We start from the raw sequence: 19,006 nt of genomic DNA on the forward strand, positions 1-19,006 counted from the left end.
TTTTTCACTTAGTGTTATGTTACTTCGAACACAGTTTTTTTTTAAAATAAATAAAATATAGTTACTTTGTTATTAGGGTTAATTTAAAACTATAACCACTGCTTCAATATTAATAAATAATTAAGCTTTATCAGATAGTAAGAAGTCTTTAATTTATTACGTCATTTAAATAGTACTTCAAAAGACGTACGAGATAATCAAACACGTCATTCAGCAGATATTTTAAGATGGAAATAGTTTGTAGTGGCAACATTGTTTCTCTAGTTTTCTCCCTATTCGTTATACAGTGTTCTTCAAATTGGCCGTAAATTGTGGCTTGAACTTCTATTTCGCGAAGATGTTGTTTATTAGTTGAGGGAATTGAGAAAATGACTGATAAATCTGTAAATTTGGGTGCGGAATTGCTCCGCGAAGAAAAGAAAGAGGAAAATCCAGGTATTCATGTTATTTTAGTGCGTTTCTGTACATTAATGTTGTCATTTTATTTTCATGTTTACTCTGTAATCACATTATGTTTGATGAAAAAAAGTAAAGAAATTGTAAGTAAAAAGTATTTTGATTAATTTCCCTTCGTTTTTGTTTGTTCTTGTTTAATTTTCATCTTGAAAACTTTGTAAATTAACGACCTAACCTAATCATAATTAACTTATGTTTACAGTAGTTCTTGAAAATTTGTAGTGTCTTTTTATTACAGATTAATATTATTATTTATCTATATATTATAATTACTAAATATTTTCCTCATATTAGAACATTTTTTCGTGTTAACTGTTGTAGAAAGGTGAAAAACCAATATTAAAAATTTTAAGGAATAAAAAATTTCCCTGAATGTTTTTTTTTGAAAAATAAGTAAATCTAAGTTAAACATAATTTTCTTACTTAAAATAGTTTTAAATTTATTTAATAACTTTTTTTGTGTGAAAAAACTCATAAAAACTGGAATATAATTATTGAAAATTTACTATTAGTATTTATTTTCTTAAACTTAGGATAAATTATTTAACATAATATATGCTGAATTTTAAATAAATATAATTTTCTGATTTTCCCCATAGGAGAACTGAAATTAATATGGTACTGATGTTCAGTAACAAACTTTAATTATTAATTGAGAATGAACCTCTCAGGATTTTAGAGAATTTGGATGAATGTTAGTTTGAAAAAAAAGAGGAATATTCTTGTTATATTGTTTTGTGTGATTTTAAATTTTATGATTTATAACTTTTAAGTGAAGCAAATAATCTTTGAAATATATAAAGCCAAAAGTACTAATATTCTAAACTTCGCTGATTTATCTGTATTGTAAAATTATTTTATTATTAATTTTTTGATAGAAAATTGATGGGCTTATTTTCTCGGATGAATACATTTTGTGAACATTTCCTTGAAAAAGAAACAAATTACCGTTCTTTAAAATTATTTGGACAATAATATGCATACATAATTCTTATGTAGTTGTCCCTAATGTATTAATAGCATTTTTAATAATTGAAATGTTATTATTTATTTATTTTAAAGTCTTTAATACAGTAAACTTTATTAAATTTTAAGAACTTGCCAATTGTTTAAAATACAATATACCATCGTTATCAAAATTTGAATTTATTTTTTAGGAATAATCTTAAATTTTATATTTGTGTTACAGACTCATTGTAGCATACATGATTAAGTGAAAGGCTCAACTTTAAACATTTTAGATAATGTTCTAAAAAGTTTGAAAAATTCTTCAAAAAAAGAAAGAAATCACAAAATAATAAAACAAAGAAATGGGAAGTAAAAGAAATAAGCCTACCTATACATGTATATTAATAGGTCCTTTATGTATATAGACAGTGAGCACAATTAACAATTGTGTATTAGAATGACCTGCAGCCTCTTAATTATTGCAATGTTTGAATTTCTTGGAAACTTAAATTCAGTGGTAAAATTTATCTAAAGAGACCATCCATACATTCTGAACTGTCTTCCTATTTATTTTGAATTGGGAAATGAAAAATTTAATTTTGGTTTTTCAGAATAAAGCAAGTTTGTTTTTGTTAATACAGTTATTAAGGCTTATTTATTCCATATTAATTATGCTGTGAAACTTTCTGAATTTTCATATTTATCTATTCAGATTATGTAGTTGATTATTGTGAATTGTATACATTATGAAGTTTTCTGAATTATCTTTTCACATAAGACTTTGATTTTGTTTATGCTATCCTTCACAAATAGATTCTTTTACTAATGTATAAGAAAACCACTATAACTTTCAGAGATCCCTACTTTATTTCATCATTTCTCCTTAGAACTTTTCCCATGCTTCTCTTCTTCACTGGTTGTGCACTGCTTTCTGGATGTGCCTGTGCCCACCACTTCTATTTTCTTTCTATCATTTTTCTTGCTGTTCTAGTTTCACATGTTTAACATGCTCAGACTACTGTAACATGTTTTGTGTAATAATATGTGCCATACTTCTTACTTATATCTCTTTTCTTAATTCTCATAAATGACCTAATTCACTACAGCTCTTTGTAACGCATATTTCTCACATACTTCATTCCACTGTTTGAATCTTACATTTTTATCTTGACCAGTGGTCCATGTTTCTGGGCTATGTGTTGGTATATTAGGCAAAGTTTCCTTATTCTTTGCACTTGTTAGGAATCTTCTCATTTCAAACTAGTTTTCTCACCTGGAAAAGAGTTTCTTGCTTCCCGGTTGGCTCTTTTGTCTTCTGGTATTTCTTAAGTTAGTCGATAAAAAACGGTTATTTAATTGTCAGTAAATGCGTTTTTACCTCTCTTCTTTCAGTTCTCTCCTTTCTTGACCCAATAAAAAGTAAAAATCATACTCTTTAAACTTTTATTAATATCCCATTTCTCAGTTTTGCCATTCCCCACTTAAAGTAGCTACTTATCTTCTTCATTCTGTATTGTTTTTTTTTTATCCAGTCTACATTTCAACTCTGAGTTTTATACAAGGAAATTATAAATAGCAATAGTTCAGTACACCGTCTTACCTTAAATGAGTTTCATCAAACAAGTCAGACTTTCATTTTCATCTTGCTGCTATTTTTATAGTTATTTGTCTAATGTCATCAGAAATTCATAAAAAGAAAAAGATTTTTCATTGGTTTTTAGAGAAGCTATCTGCATAAACACTTTATTCCTATAAAAACTAGAATCAAGTATTTTCCTACTTTCTAACAACTTTCATGATCTTACAGATTTTTCTTCTGCCAAAAATCTCATCACTTTCTGTGGAACCTACGTTGTTTTTTTGTTAAGTTCTGTTTCCACTATCTCCTTATCCTCTTCTCCAGAACTCTAAAAATCTCTATAGATTGCATGTAGTGTTACCCCTCTATTAGTTACATTTCTTTCTATCTTCTTTTTTGGAAAATGGATAAATCCTTTACTCAGTATCTTCCAAATTTCTTTGCTGTTTGTGCAGTTTTCAGCTGCAAAGAGTGGTGATAAGTAATAACCCTTAGTGCTTTGCTGCTATTGATATATTAATTTTGTTATTTCCTGATTTTTTTCGCATCATTCTCTTAAGCACTAGTTCCCCCTTAATATATTTGTGTCGTTATACTTAGGGCCTCTTCTAACTTCATTTCTTTCTTATTTATTCCACTCAAAATAACTATTATTTAAAATCTAATGAGTTAAGTACATTTTGTATCTTTAAACCTTCTCATCCTTTATTAGATTACCTTTCGCTTCTTGTTATTACATATCTCTTCAGCTATGTCTTCCCTTTAAGTTTATAAATTAACAAATATTCTTTTTATATAATATATAATTGTATTGGATTTATTGTTAATTTTGTTGTATACCTCAAAAGATCAGTTTTAACATATTTGGCTTGCATGTTTTGAAGTGTATTTTTTTAAAAGAAAATGTATGCATTCACATTCATGCATGCATGTACTTGAGCATGCATAGAGTCATCATATACATGCATACTTGAGAGTCACACACCCATGGTGCACATTCTTGCACACCTGCATAAACCAACACCACACATATATACATACGAACATACATAAATACATACATACATACACACAATGTAAGAAATCATATTTTCATGAATTTTGTAATTATTTTTTTGTTACTTATCTTTGTGGTTTTTTTATATTTTTAAGAGAGTTGTGTGATTATCTATATCCCATGACTAGATTTTTCTATTCAAGATATTTGACAGTAGTCAAATATCTTGATGACTAGAGTATTAGGTATTCGGTATTAGGTAAATAATTAGATATTAATTTACTAATTGGGTTATTGATAGGAAAGGATTAGGGGATCTAACTTTACCTATTTGCCATTTCAATTTGGTATTTAGTCACTGGACAGGAAACAGGAGTCTTACTCAAGCCATAGATAGCCGATGTCAGATATCACAGATGCATTGGCTCTTCAGGTCTGAGCATCCTCAGCATGAAGAACGTAATGGTTTCAGATCTATACTTACAGAACCAATAGTGGAAAATAATGTATCAGTGATAAGGAAAGAGGATTGACAGTGAAAAAGGACTACTTGCCCATTTGGAGTACTATCAGGAGAGTTTAATATCTGGCTCAGAACTATTGTATTTTGCTGAGGTATCTTCATAATGCATAAATCTTTTTTGTTTTATTCTATTTATACATATATTTTTTTGTATTATTATACAACAGTCTCTTACCCTAATTATAAACGTGGTGGATCACTCCTTTATACTTAATTGAGTCACCTGAAGCAGTCTGCTAATGTCATTATTGAAGTCCATATAAAGTTTAGAATACATTTATTTAGATTTAAATCTGGTAATGTATAATCACAGAACATGTGGGTTATAACTATTTAACATCTAGTAATAATGCTAATCTGTAAATCACTAATAATATTGATAATTGGTTAAATAACGTTACAATGAATTTAAAATCAGTATTATCTATTTAATGATGATCATAGAATTTAATTGGCAAATTCTTTATAAAATTTCTTTTAATGTGTATTTTTAAATTTTTAAAAATTTGTATTATTGAATTTGTTTGCATTAATAATAATTTGTTTCAGATGACTATTTTGTATGGCAAGACTATCTTGATGCAACTAATTCCAAAGAGGTTCCACAGATACTATTTGCTCATGTAAGTAAACATTAGAAGTTCACAGTAAGTTCTGCTTATTGAGATTTTAATTGTAATGTAGGTATATTGTGTAAAATATTGTAGAATTTTCAATTACTGCAATTTCAGTATTGTTTGATAGTTTATTTCCAATTAGAACATTGTAAATTTTTTTTTTAATAACAATTTTTCTTTATTGTTAAGAGTAATGTATAAAATGTCACTATTTGGAAAAGTAATTTTAAAAATGTTTGCTATTATTTTGATTTATTTATTTTGTAAGAGTTGTATGAAAATAGAATTCAGCCTGAAAAAGTAACATATTTGATGATTTTGATATAGTGATAAATTAATGAAAAACGTTTTAAAACTAATCCATTAAACCATAATTCCGCAAATAAACCATAAATTATTACTTGCCATCAATGATATACATATTTTACATCAAATGAATATACTTGAAATATACTCAAATTAATTGGATAAGAATAAAAGTGCAGCTGTTATTTGTTACTATGAACAGCAATTGTTAAAATTGATTAGTAGATATAATTCACTGTAGTGGTTTAAAAAAACATTTATTTTTCAGCTTGAAAAATATAGGACTCTAAAATGATTTTTAAGCTGATTTCTTGTTTGTTTTGCTTGTGGAAATTCTCTTAAATGTTTAGCACTAGTTAAGCATATTAAGAGTGTCAATACTTGGCAGTGCTTTTTCATACTTGAAATATCTTAATGAAGTTGCTCACACTGTTGACAAAAGTAAAATTTTCAGGGAAGTAATCAAAACATGGGTTCAAGCTATTAATCCTTAGGGACATTTTACATATCATGGTGTAGAATAAATCTATTAGGCTACTAAGACATGATAATTTTCTACTTTATAATATTCATCAAATTATGATATCCAAAATTATTTTTACAATAATTTCCACCAGGTTGTTTTTACAATTTGATTATTCACTTCAAATTCTTTGTTCCTGTATTGCATCAACTTCTATTTATAGGCCTATAAAAACCTCTTGAAATTAGCATCATGTGGGAACTAAAAAAAAAATATATTATGTATACAAAGAGTGGTGTATCGCGAAGTTCTCCTGGCTCGTGGGAATTTCACTATCTAGTCTACTCATGAAAATAATGGAAAAAGTTCATAAACATGTGTCCTTAAATCATTTGTTTGTGAGTTACAGCTAGTGAAAGATTTCACTCACGTTTGTGCTACCCTGGTGAAATGAGGTTGTACTGAAATTTTTAGGACATTAATTAAAGGGAAATTTCATGATTACGTATGGTTTTTGATCTGAAAAATCTAATAAAACAGTGTGTCAGAACCATATCTTTAGTAATTTTTGAGAAATCTGGGGTGAAAACCAATAAATTAGGGTAAAAAATCCTGTTTTTTGTATTTGACGTACAATAATTTTGTTAGATGGGTAATAAACGTATAAAACTTTTAAACAAAACTTGTAGAGAACTCAATTCTGAATAAAATAGTGTAAGTTAATTGAATGAAACAAAGAAAACTTAGAAAAATTCAGATTTTATTTAGAACAGCACATTATTACATTTGTCAGAAAAGTATTTACTTAATCTAAATACAAACCAACATCTTTTTTGGTGTTGTGAAAAATTTGTAAAAACAAAATGTACTGTTAAAAATTGCTATTAAAAAACTAAACAAAATTGGAAATTACACTTTTGTAAAATAAAAATAAATAAATAAAAATTACACAGATAAATTTTTTATTGATGACAGAATACAATAAATTATTTGAAAAATTATTATTTCAAAGTTGGCAATAAAATAACAACAGCTGATCAACATATGCAATACTGTATTAGTGTCTAAATCATTCTGTAAATTACATTAAGTGTATTGAGTATGAACTGAGCTGTCGATAGCAAAGGTTTTCTGTGAATTTTAGTTTGAACGTGATCAGTTTGCCATTGAAGTAATACTGTACTTATTTACAACAGAGGAATATGCTAATTAGGTATTCATTTTTAGTATTTACTATCTTCGGTAAACAGGTTCACTATGTTGTATTCACACCAGCTATGAACGATCTGTTCAACATATACTGTTACTGATGCGATTCAGTGCAGTCCAGGCATCAGTACATGACGTCTTAGCGGATTGGAGTTTTGCCTTTGATGATTTGGAGGACACCTTTAAGTGTCCTTGTTTTATGATAAAACAAGTTTTATCATAAATAGCCAGTTCAACACCTACACCCAGGAGGTGGTATGCTTTTCTTGGAGTTCTGCAACTGGTGGAGTACAACCGACAACTCTACAAGTATATTTTGTTTACAGTCTAGGCAAATTTCACTTAAGATGACATCAACAACTTAGGCAATGAGCATAAATGGGCAGAAGTAAGTGGATATGAAACAGTGGAAGGCAATTTTCAATACTGGTTTATCAGTTTACCAGTTTCTGGGACCTATTTTATTCAATTTTTCAGGTCAAAAACCATAAGAAATCATTAATACTGCTCCTTAATTAACATCCTGAAAAATTTCAGTACAACCTCATTTCACTGGGATAGCTGAAAAAGGAGCGAAACCTTTCACCAGTTGTAACTTGCAAACAAAGCATGTTAGGACATATGTTTATACAAACTTTTTCCATTATTTTCACATTAGGATAGGTTATGAAAGTCCCGAGAGAACTTTGTAAGGACTTTACTCTTTGTATACACACATACACACACACACACATATATTTATTATATATAACTGAACTTGATCCACCCACATATAAATATATATATTCACATAATGTTACAGGCACTTCCTGAGCTCATGCATGATACTAGTAAAATGATTAAAAAAATTCATTTAAACATGGGTCTGGAAACACTCTATTAGCGATTTATGGCTAGTGAAAGATTTCACCTGATTCCTGGGCAAAGAGAAAAAAAAACATACTGAAATGATAGGAACTCAAATTAAAGAGTAAATGTGATAATGATTTCTTATGGTTTTTTTACTTGAAAAATGAAATATAACAGGTTCCAGAACCATAACTCCAGTAGTTTTCTTAATATCTGACATAAAATAAAAAAAATTGTTGCCTAAAAACACGTTTTTTTTATGTTTGTAATACAAAAACTTTGTTAAATGAGTAATAAATGCATATGTGTAATAGAGGTGGTAATGATTTTTATGGTTGACAAGGGGAGGATTCGTAAAAAATGTTCTTTGCTGAAATAAATTATGCATATTTTATTCAAGAAAATATTACCATTCAAGAGAAGAAAAACATTTTTTTTTCCAAAACCCAGTGCATGCTTTTTAAGTAAGGCCCTTTTTGAACAAAATGGACTTTACTGGTGACTGTCAACAAAAAGGGACTGTGCAATTGCTCTTCAGTGTTATGTAATTACTAGGTGTTGACTATTTAGTTAGCATGAGTTACAAGATGTGGTGTGTGAGAAATTTAGAGTTAGTTTTATGATAAATAATCCTAACTGTGAGGTACATGTCTGATATGTTTTTTATTAGAAAGAAACTGTAGTGCTACAGAAATTCATGGGCAACTTTGTGAGATGTGTTATCAAATGTTGTGAGTGATGGTATAGTTAGGCAGTGGTTTTATTTATTTATAGAAGGATGAATAAATGTTCATGGTGAAGATGGTAGCAGTCACTTAACAGTGATGACATATGAGTTAGTGGAAGAAGTGGATGTGAAAGCTTGTAATGGTCAGCAATTTATGATTTCTGAATTGTTTATTCAATTTGCTTATTTTTCATGCTTTGCAACATTGTGACAAAGAAATTTGGTTAGAAAAGCTGTGTGAAAGATGGGTGCTGAAGGTTTTAATGGATTTGCTTAAGCGGCATTCTAAAAATGACTTCATTTAAAAACTTTTTGTAGCATTTTAAAAATGAGGGGATGTGCTATTTGAACACATCACTGGAGGTAAAACCTGGAACTCCTACACAAATGTCAAATCAAAAACAACTTTCAAAGCAGCTATGACACATCTCTGAAAAACAAAGAAGTTTAAGCTAGCATCTTCTGTTCTAGAAATCATGGTCTCTGTTTTCTAATAAAAAAAGCCAACTTGTTGAATACAGAATGAAATTAGTGCTGAAGTATGAGGCACAGTTCAAAAGTAAGGGCCGATCTATAACAAAATGAGAACAGTTGAAAAATTAAAAAATTTGTTAATGATTTCAAATACTTATATATTTTCTTAATTTTTCTACGTAATCTCCTTTTGTTCCAAACATCTTTGATATCATGAAACAACCTTCTTCAAATCCACTGCATAAAATTTTACCACCTGGGATTGTAGCTACTTTTACACTGAGATTTTCAACTCTTCACTTTTGAGGTATAGGATGAGGTGGTAATCACTAGGCATGAGATCAAGACTCTACGGGAGTCAAAAATTTCTCATCCAATTTTTTAATTGTTTCTGTTGTGCATGCAGCAGTCATGTGTGGATGTGCGTGAAGAAGAACAGTAATTCCTTTTCTCAGCATTCCCTGTTGGATTTGAATGGCTCTACGCAGTTTAGAAAGTGTCTCACAATAGACTTGTGATGGATATTTCAGGTTCTATGAAATCAAAATAATACACCCTTTTGATCCTAGTATATATTTGCCATGATTTTTCTTCGAGACTGGGCTTGTTTGAATTTTTTTGGTTTAGGTGAATCGTGCATTGTTGTTTCATCTCAGTACTGACATATGAAATCCCCGTTTCATCATCACTGATGATATGGGGAAAAAATCTGTCTTCCTCATGATTAAAATGGTTAAGAAAAGCATGTGTAGATATCATTCTGTGATCTTTGAGAGCACTTGTTAACATTTTCGGCACCCATCGTGCATATAGTTTACGACAGCCTAGAGTGTCAGAGTCATGATTCTCAACAACATTGTCTTTGAAGCTAGAGGAAATTCTAGACAAAATTACTAATCATAAAGTGATGATTTTCTCTCACGTTTGCATTCGTACGTTTAAGATCATCAGACACTTGGCCTGCCATTTCTCTGTTCATCCTGATCATTTGAATGGCCTTCCTTAAACTCTGTTTTTCTGTTTAGCCTTTGGAACCACCGTAACTTTTTCAGAGTAGTTACTTATGAATGTGAATAAACTAGAGTCTTGTGCAGTCTCAGATCTACACTTCATTCACATTCATATATATCATCCTCTGAAGTAATACCTTATGGTGATTCCAGAGGCTAAACAAAAAAAGAGGGAGGTAGGCTATTCCTAAGTTGTGTGGTTAATTGAAACTCAACCACCAAAGAACTCTAGTACTCACAATCCAGTATTCAAATCCATATAAAAGTGTAACTGCTTCACTAGGATTTGAACCTCTTGAATTCAAAATCAGCTGATTTGTGATGACGAGTTAACCACTAGACCAGTCTGGTGGGCTTTTCCTTACTCACAACACCATTACTTCACTTTTCTTTTCACTCATTTTGGTTGGCCCATATCTTTGTTACAATTGATGGTGAAATTCAGCAACATTTTGTCCTTGGGTCAAAATGCTGCTTAGAAATGCCTAGTGTGTTTAAAAATTTAATCATTAATTGAACTTCACAACTGGCATGATTTGTTAACACTTTATTACTACACTCATTTTAACACACTGTCTCGCAAAGGCAAACAATAATGAACTGATGGCAGTGCGGTGGTTATATGCCCGACAGATCATTTAAAGGTAGTGTGCAAGTGTTAACTAATCAGTATTGCCATTCACTATTTATAACTCATTGACCCTTACTTTTGAATCGCAGCCCTTGTAATATTGTAAAACTGTGTAGAAATTTAGATGTGTCTTTTGGAATGAAAGACATGGATACTGGACATGTCCAGTAGGGGTTGTGCTTTTAAATGATATATTGACTTCAAACAGCAGCTCAAACTGTTCAATTATTGGAAAGATTTTGTCAGAGAATTTTTGACCACTTGTATTGAAGATTTTTGCCCTACAGCCTCAATGTCGAACTAAGTAATTAACATTCATTAATTATTCTTCCATTTAAAAAAATGGCTCAGATAGCAGTGAAGTGAAGCTTGCTGTTACTGACTTGTCCAAAATACAAGTGACGGGATTTATGATAACGGAGTAAGGAAGTTGTTGAAACAGTAATAAAAATGTGTAGAAGTCAATGATGTTATGTGGAAAATTGAAAGAGGTTATAGATTGTTTTGGTTATACTGTAAAACTTGAGTTAATGGAACCTGGATTTAACGGAATCCTGTCTACAACAGAAAATTTCCCTGGTCCTGTGAATTTTACCCAAGATATGATGTTAAATTTCCTTGAAAAAACAAAAACCAGGCTGATAAGGAAACAGAAAAAATCTCACGAGGAAATGTTTTTTGAGAATTGTGTTAGAGTACTGTAATTTATGCAAAATAATACGTATACCCAGTTAATGCTATACATAAAGTACAGTAATAAATTTTCCCATGATATAAAATAGAATAAGTGTACTATACAGTACAGTACATACATACAGTATACATACATACATACAATACATACTGTATTATGTTATGTTACAAATTATCCTGCGTAAACAAAACTAAAAATTAATCATGTTGGAGTTGTTACTGATAAATTCGCATTTAACTCTATATAAATTATTTTCATTTTCAGTAACTTGTTGCTACTCAAAATAGGCAACGACAGACAGACAGTCTTAAAACCTTGTACAGATGACGGGAGACAGTCATCATTGTTTTGGTACTTACAGTAAACTAGCTCTTATGCCTACTGCTCTGTGAGTCATAACTTAACACACACTCATCATTCTTTAGCAATTTTTACTTAAATTAATTATGTAATGCCACTACATGTAACTTAATCCACGTGTCATTTTTATTCATTACAATGAAGTCTTCTTTACTGTGGGTGTGCGTGCTTACATACATGTGTGTTTATATTTTTGTTTTCTGTACCTAAATAACTATACAGAGCAATTATTAGTTTAGTGTTCTTCCGGATACTGTGTATTAAGGTAACAAGTATGGCATCGAAAAAAAGAATTGCATGGGACTTAAACACAAAAATCAAAATAATCGAAGCCAGCAAAAAAGACAAACTTCTGTTAAAAACGTAGTTGAAAAATTTAGTGTAGGTAAGACTCAAATCTATGAAATTTAAAAAAAATAAAAAATGAGTAAAAATTGAATAGTTAAAAGGGAGTGATTCAAATAAAAGGCATATGTGAAAAATTGGCAATGAAGAAATTTACAAAATTGTTTGGGAATGGTTTGTGAGTGCGAGGACTAGAAAATTATCGATTTTAGCAGTAATTGTACAGCATCAAGCAAAGGAATTTGCAGAGAAATTATGTAGCACCAATTTCAGCTGTTTAATTGGTTGGCTGGAAAGTTTTAAAAAGCAGCATCATATTGTGTTTAAAGAAGTATGTGATGAGGCTGGAGATGTGTGTGATAAGACAGTAACTGACTGGAAAACAAAACTTGCTAATTTGTCTGAAAATTACAAACCTAGAAATACTGAAAACGGGGATGAAACCAGAGTTTTTTATTGTGGACTACCGAGTAAGACTCTTTGTTTGAAAGGAGAACATAGTACAGGAGGGAAGCATTCCAAGGAAAAGTTGACAGTTTTTGTTTGTGGTTTTATAACAGGAGAACTGGAAAAACTGCTCGCTATTGGAAAGGCTGATAAGCTGAGGTGTTTTAAAAAACATTAATAAAGACAATATTCCTGTGGTATGGAAATCCAACAAATAATCATGGATGATGTCACTTATTATGGAGAAGTGGTTGCAAGAGTTTAACACAAGAATGAAGCAGCAAAATAGACGTGTTCTTCTTAGATAGCCACATGTCATCTGGATATTGCATTAAGCCATGTTAAATTAGCTTGGTTTCCAAGCTACGTCAAGTGTTACCTAGCCTATGGACCAGGGTGTAATTAAATGTCTAAAATTGCACTACTGTAGATTTTTAATGAAATCTCAGTTAGCAACTACTGAAACGGCAAAGTTAACTATTTAACTGACTAAATCTTTTTATCAGTGCTTGACGCTATAATTTGGTTGTTGGAAGCATTTAATGTGTATCAACAGAGACGGTTCAATACTGCTTCCAAAAAGCAAACTTTCAATTGCATATGGCTACAGAAACAGAACTTACGACGACATTTGATGATTTGCAGGAAGAACTGAACCTTTTGTTAACGTGGACAACTTATTAGAGACTGAGGCTAACATAGAGAATATAGATGAATTTAATGACCTCCATTGAGAGAAAACTGATCAAAACAAAAGTGATTCTGATGATGAGGACTGTAACAGTAAAGAAAAAGCTTGATCATACAGTCAGCGTTATCCAACCTATTAGACCTTCAGGAATTTTTACTTACAGCAATTGATTCAGAGTTGTTTAACATAATTTGTAAAGCCAGAAAGTTAACAGAAAACAGAGTAGCTGAAAGTAAAAGTTCAGTATAAAAAAATAACCAATTTGTTTTCTTATAATAAAGACTAAATTACATAATGAACAGTTATAAAGTGCATTTAGGTTAATTTAAATTATGTTTATTTATTAAATTGCATTAGTTTAAGGTACTGAAATTCATTATTCTTCAAAATTATCAGTTCCTAAATTTAAGATTTTTTAAATTAAAGTACGAAAATTATTCTACAATCCAGTATACTGTTCTGTATGTGCTAACCTAAGATAGAAAGAAATGTTGTGTTTATGAATTTGCTAACAAACTACTCTATAATCCAGTTCTGAAAATGAGATGGGGTTCTGGTAAGTACATTACCATATTTTTTTTTTTAATTGTGTAGACCACCATTTCATTGCTGTATTCACTGGAATCCTGTTCACAACAGAAAATATTTTTGGTCCCGTGAAATTCCTTTAACTCTGGTTTTACTGTAATAAATAATTTTTTATTTTTTGATGTTTTTTAAAAATTTCAAAATGGGTGTTCAGACTGCTTTTTTAAAAAAAATCAATAAATTCTAATCACATACTAGTTCTTTAAGATGCTCTGAATTAATGTATTTGAAGAAGTAGTAGCTTCAAAATTAGTATCAAACTGGTGATTTAAATTTTGTTTTTGTTTTTCTTGATTATTATCACTGAATGTTACACGAGGTTACAGGACAGGTAAATCTTCAATGTAACAGAATGTAATTTATTGTAATGTATACAGAATGAGTATTTATCTTATAGTGTTTGTATTTAGATGTAATCATCCCTGTTTTGTTTACTAAATTAAGATAACAATCTGATAAATGGTTTTTCAGTTTTCTCCTTATGTATAGAATCATTTATCCATTGTGTAAGCAACCTAAAATAGATTAGACAACAAATGTGACAGGGCAAACTTTTATCTTGATCATCCATTTTACTACCAAAATAAAGTTTATGGACTATATTGAGAGAAATAATTTTTCATTACTTGGATTTCAAAGTTAATTCATCACACGTTTAGCAATCAGTATTAGGATGATCACACGCTTCCTTGGCTATAAAATGTTAAACTACATTTTTGAATTTATCATAAAAGCTACATAAAGAACACTACCATTATCTTATTTGACAAGAATTATCTTACTTGTGTTGTTTTGAACTAAAAATTAAGTAGGATTAAGATTATTTGAAAATAGTGTTAATTTGTTGCAACTGATTGAAATAATACAAATTATAAAAGAGAGTTGTAACATACTTAATATGTTACAGCAAATACATTTTTATAGAACTGGATTTTTAACATTTTTCTATTAATACTAATAATACTTTACCCCATAATAGTAATCAATCTTTCATGATAAAATAATATTATTTAAAATAAAAATTATTACATTAATTTTAATTAAAATATCATTGAAATATATATTACTGATTAAATTAGTCCTAATCACACTCTCTTATTGTAATTTTGCTATCTTGCAGCAAGAAGTCAAAAGTCTTGAAACAATAGTTTGTCATTTTGAAACATAGATGAACATTAGCAAAAATAAAAATAAAAATATATTTCAGGATTTATTTGAGTAAAGGGTAATGTTATAATTCAATGGGTAATTTATTAAAAAAAAATATAGATTTTTTGTATTTTCTGTTTGTTCCCTTTGGCTGTCACATGCTTGCATGCATGTGAGTTCACATAAACACACTCTTATTTTCTCTTTTGCAAATATACTAATCTATCGAATATAAAAAGAATAAAGGTTATTTATCTTTATTAATTTTTTTTAATGTAGTAAAAACCATTACCTAAATCACTATATAAATAACTGTAGTATGTTTTGGTTATATCTTTTTGAGACTTTAATTTAGTCTTTATTATAAAAAAAAATTGGTTATTTCTTTTGTAGTGAACTTTTACATTCAGCTACTTCAGAAAAGGTTTTTACTTACAGTTTTATTTTAGTAGATATCTACTTCACTTTTTCACATAATTACCATTCAGTTTTAAGTACTTTTGTAACGCTGCACCAGTTTCTTTAATCCCTCTGCATAGAAGTTCGCTGCCTGGGAATTGAACCAGTTGACAACAACAGTCTTGAGTTCCTCATTGTTTTCACACCGTTGTCCGCGAAGCCACTTTTTCAAATGCAAGAATAGGAAGTAGTCACTAGGTGCAAGGTCAGGAGTATATGGAGGGTGGTCAAAAAGTTCCCAACTAAAATCTTGAATCTTCTTCTTGGTTAAGGCAGCGATGTGAGGACACATGTTGTCATGGAGGATATGTTGGACAACAGTTTTCCGCATTGTCGATTTTGGAATCGCACGACTCAGTTTGATGAGTGTTTCGCAGTACATGTCAGCTGTAATTGTTGATCCATAATCCATGAATTTAACCAAAATTACACCCTTTTCGTACCAAAAAATAGTAGCCAACATTTTTTGACTCGAGTATAGAGATTGCTAAAACGTTTTCAGTTTTGGGGAACTTGAATGGCGCTACTGCTACTGCATTGGTGTAGGATATCTGTGTCTCTTCGCCCGTAGCAATGTGGGAAAACAAATCATCTCCATCTTGTCGATAGCAGTTCAAAAACGCTTGTCCCACTGCCTATGCTTTGCTCTTTGTGTTGGTTGGTGAGCATTTTCAGTACCCACTTTGTACACAATTTGTGATATCCGAGCTTCTCTGTGACAGATAGAGGTGTGTCCAACATGCGGAAATTCAACAGCTAGAGCACTATTATTCAAATGCCAATCACATCGCAGTTTTCGGTTTACTTGTTGAGCGATTTTGTTGGTCTGAATACTGGGCCTGCCACTCCGCTGTTCGTCATGCACATTTATGCGGCCATTTTTAAAGTATCGACACCATTGTCTATACTTTCCTTCATTCATTACTGTAGGTCCATACACTAGGCACAACTCCCGATAAATTTCAGCAGCTGAAGATCCTTTTGCACACAAAAATCAAATCACTGCATTCACTGGCTGGCAAACCACTGCTGAATCAAACCAACAACTGCAGTGGCTTTGTAAATAGCCGATAGATGGCCCTGCATGCGTGAAGCTATGTTCAGACTCGCTAATATTTAAATATAAGCCAATGACCCTTACTTTATGAATATGCCTCGTAATTATGAGTCAGCATTTTTAGGTTTTGTCAAATTTGTTAATTAAAATACTTATTATTAAAACAAAATAAAATTATAGTAAAAATAAAATAAGTTAGTTATTAAAATCAGTTAAAATAAAATAATAGGATACTTATCTAAAATTACTTTTTCAAGTACTTATAATTTAAATTATTATTAACAATGAAAGTGATAAAACACACACACACAAAGTATCAAACAGCTTGATTTCTTATCTTTACAAGAAAATATCTCGTGGAAGCATTTTACATTTTGCTTAGAAAGAGAATTGTGAATTTTATTTTAAAATGTTTATGCATTTATTAAATTGATTGATTCAATTTTATATATATATATATATATACAAAATTTCTGAGTATGTTATGTATTGAAACTTTGGATTTAGTGTTGAGGACTTGATTTTATTAAAAATTCTATGACCAAACCATAAACATGGATTTTATTTGAGTTATTGAGTAAAAGAAATTAAGTTTAAAATGTAAACATAAATGTGTCTTTGTATCTTTATGTAACCAATAGAGTATCTAATCAATCATAAATAAATCTGTAAATATTTTATTATTTACAGATTTATTTTTATAATTTATTATCTCAAGGTTTTATGTAATATCTGGTTATTCAGATGATAGTGAACTATGTGTCCATCTACAGAATTGCTTTGATTTATTTTGGTAATCTTTAATTTAAAAAATGTGTTGTACTGATTAATTTAATGATAAGCATGAGATATTTATTAAGGTAGAGATCATATTATTTTTAAAGCTTGAATTATAGATTAGCTGCATAGTGGATTTCTATCTAGACTATTTTATGTTTGTCTTGTCCTTGCAAGTAATAAATAAAATTGCTCTACATTATAAATATTTATAATACTTTTAAAAGCTACATGTGTTAAGATTTTTTTTTTTTTAATAAAATTATCTTTATTATTAGTAATAGAATATTTGTAATTTTATATTATCAAGTATTTATTTCTTGTAATGAGTAGTTGTTGCTGTACAACAACACATATTATTATGTACTTCTTAATACATATTATATATTTCTTTGAACTATTGTTAATGTTAGTAATGAAAGTAACAAAATGTTACTAAAATAAATAATTTATCAACCTAACTGAGGGTAATGTAGATATTGTAATTTGAAACGTAATATTACTTTGTTGTATTTATTTAAAGAGAAACAGTATGATTGTTATATATTTGAACTGTTACTATTTCTGAGTACATGAACCTGTTCATATTAACATAAAAATAAACATAAATAACATTAAGATAAATTTGCATTGGTGATTGTTTGTGTGTAGTCTATGTACCTGCAGTATTTATCATTTGTTTGAAGAAAACTATTAAAACACATTTTTAATGGATATTCATATATAACTACACTTACACATGAAATATTTCATAAAATAGAGAAAAAAAGATTGAAAATGTACTTGGTAATAAAAAAATACAAAATTCTAACATATATTTACAAACAATGATAAAGTTGTCAACATGATCAGAAAATAAGTCTATTGTGATGTTTTAAAACTAAAAAAAGAACGTACAAGACCTTACATATAATAATGAAGTGCACATCAATAAACACTGCAACTCAGGAGTATAGAAATTAAATTATAATTATTGCATTAAATGCTATGTCAAGCAAACTGAATGCACATTCACCTATATATACAAAGAGCTTATACACAATCTATACAATGTCAGAATCAACTTTTCCAAGGCATCTCATAAAATAGAGAAAATACACTTGCGCGCACACACACATTATATATATATATAATATATAAAAATTCTATTAAATAAACCACTTAGTTCAGAATATTGTGATTTGCCATTAAAGTACTTTCACAGGATCCCGCATCCTCAGTTATGATTGAAATAATTCTATTATTGCATAATGAAAATTTAAAAATAAAAATTCTAAAATAATGAAAGTAACGTATTAATTTACGCAGTGATGCTATTTGTTGCAATCTTTATAAGACTGTTTTCCTCAAACACTGTCTGATGGTTTGTCGAATTGCAATTTTGTTAATATCTATAATATTTTTTTGACATATTTAATTTCATGTCATCTTAAAAATATCAGAAATTTCTGATATTTCTAAGTTTGTGTTAATATCAGAAATAAAATGTTTATTGTTTATTAGATAGTCTGCCATATTAGATAAACCTAATTTATTATTTTTGTAATTTCTGCAATGTTCAAGAAATCTACTTTTAAAGGATCTTATTTGTTTTTCCTATATAAGTACATCACAATCACTGAATTTAATTATAGATTCAACACAGATTGT

General features: G+C 29.5%; 1 protein-coding gene across 2 annotated transcripts in view; it reads left to right on the top strand.

Moving 5' to 3' along the window:
* Nucleotides 1-233: 233 nt before the first annotated feature.
* The window catches only part of LOC142322027 (scm-like with four MBT domains protein 2), a 108,717-nt gene continuing 89,944 nt past the window's right edge, over nucleotides 234-19,006 (top strand). The window contains exons 1-2 of one of the 2 annotated variants that reach the window (XR_012755766.1): nucleotides 234-435; nucleotides 5,053-5,126. Coding sequence is in view for 1 of the 2 variants with exons in the window: in XM_075360625.1 (XP_075216740.1) it covers nucleotides 369-435; nucleotides 5,053-5,126 (141 nt within the window). In the remaining variant the exon portion in view is untranslated. The remainder of the gene's footprint in view (nucleotides 436-5,052; nucleotides 5,127-19,006) is intronic. The other variant, XM_075360625.1, reaches the window with a different exon arrangement.

The sequence above is a fragment of the Lycorma delicatula genome, chromosome 3 (assembly GCF_047948215.1).
Source record: "Lycorma delicatula isolate Av1 chromosome 3, ASM4794821v1, whole genome shotgun sequence".
Classification (NCBI taxonomy): Eukaryota; Metazoa; Arthropoda; class Insecta; order Hemiptera; family Fulgoridae; genus Lycorma; species Lycorma delicatula.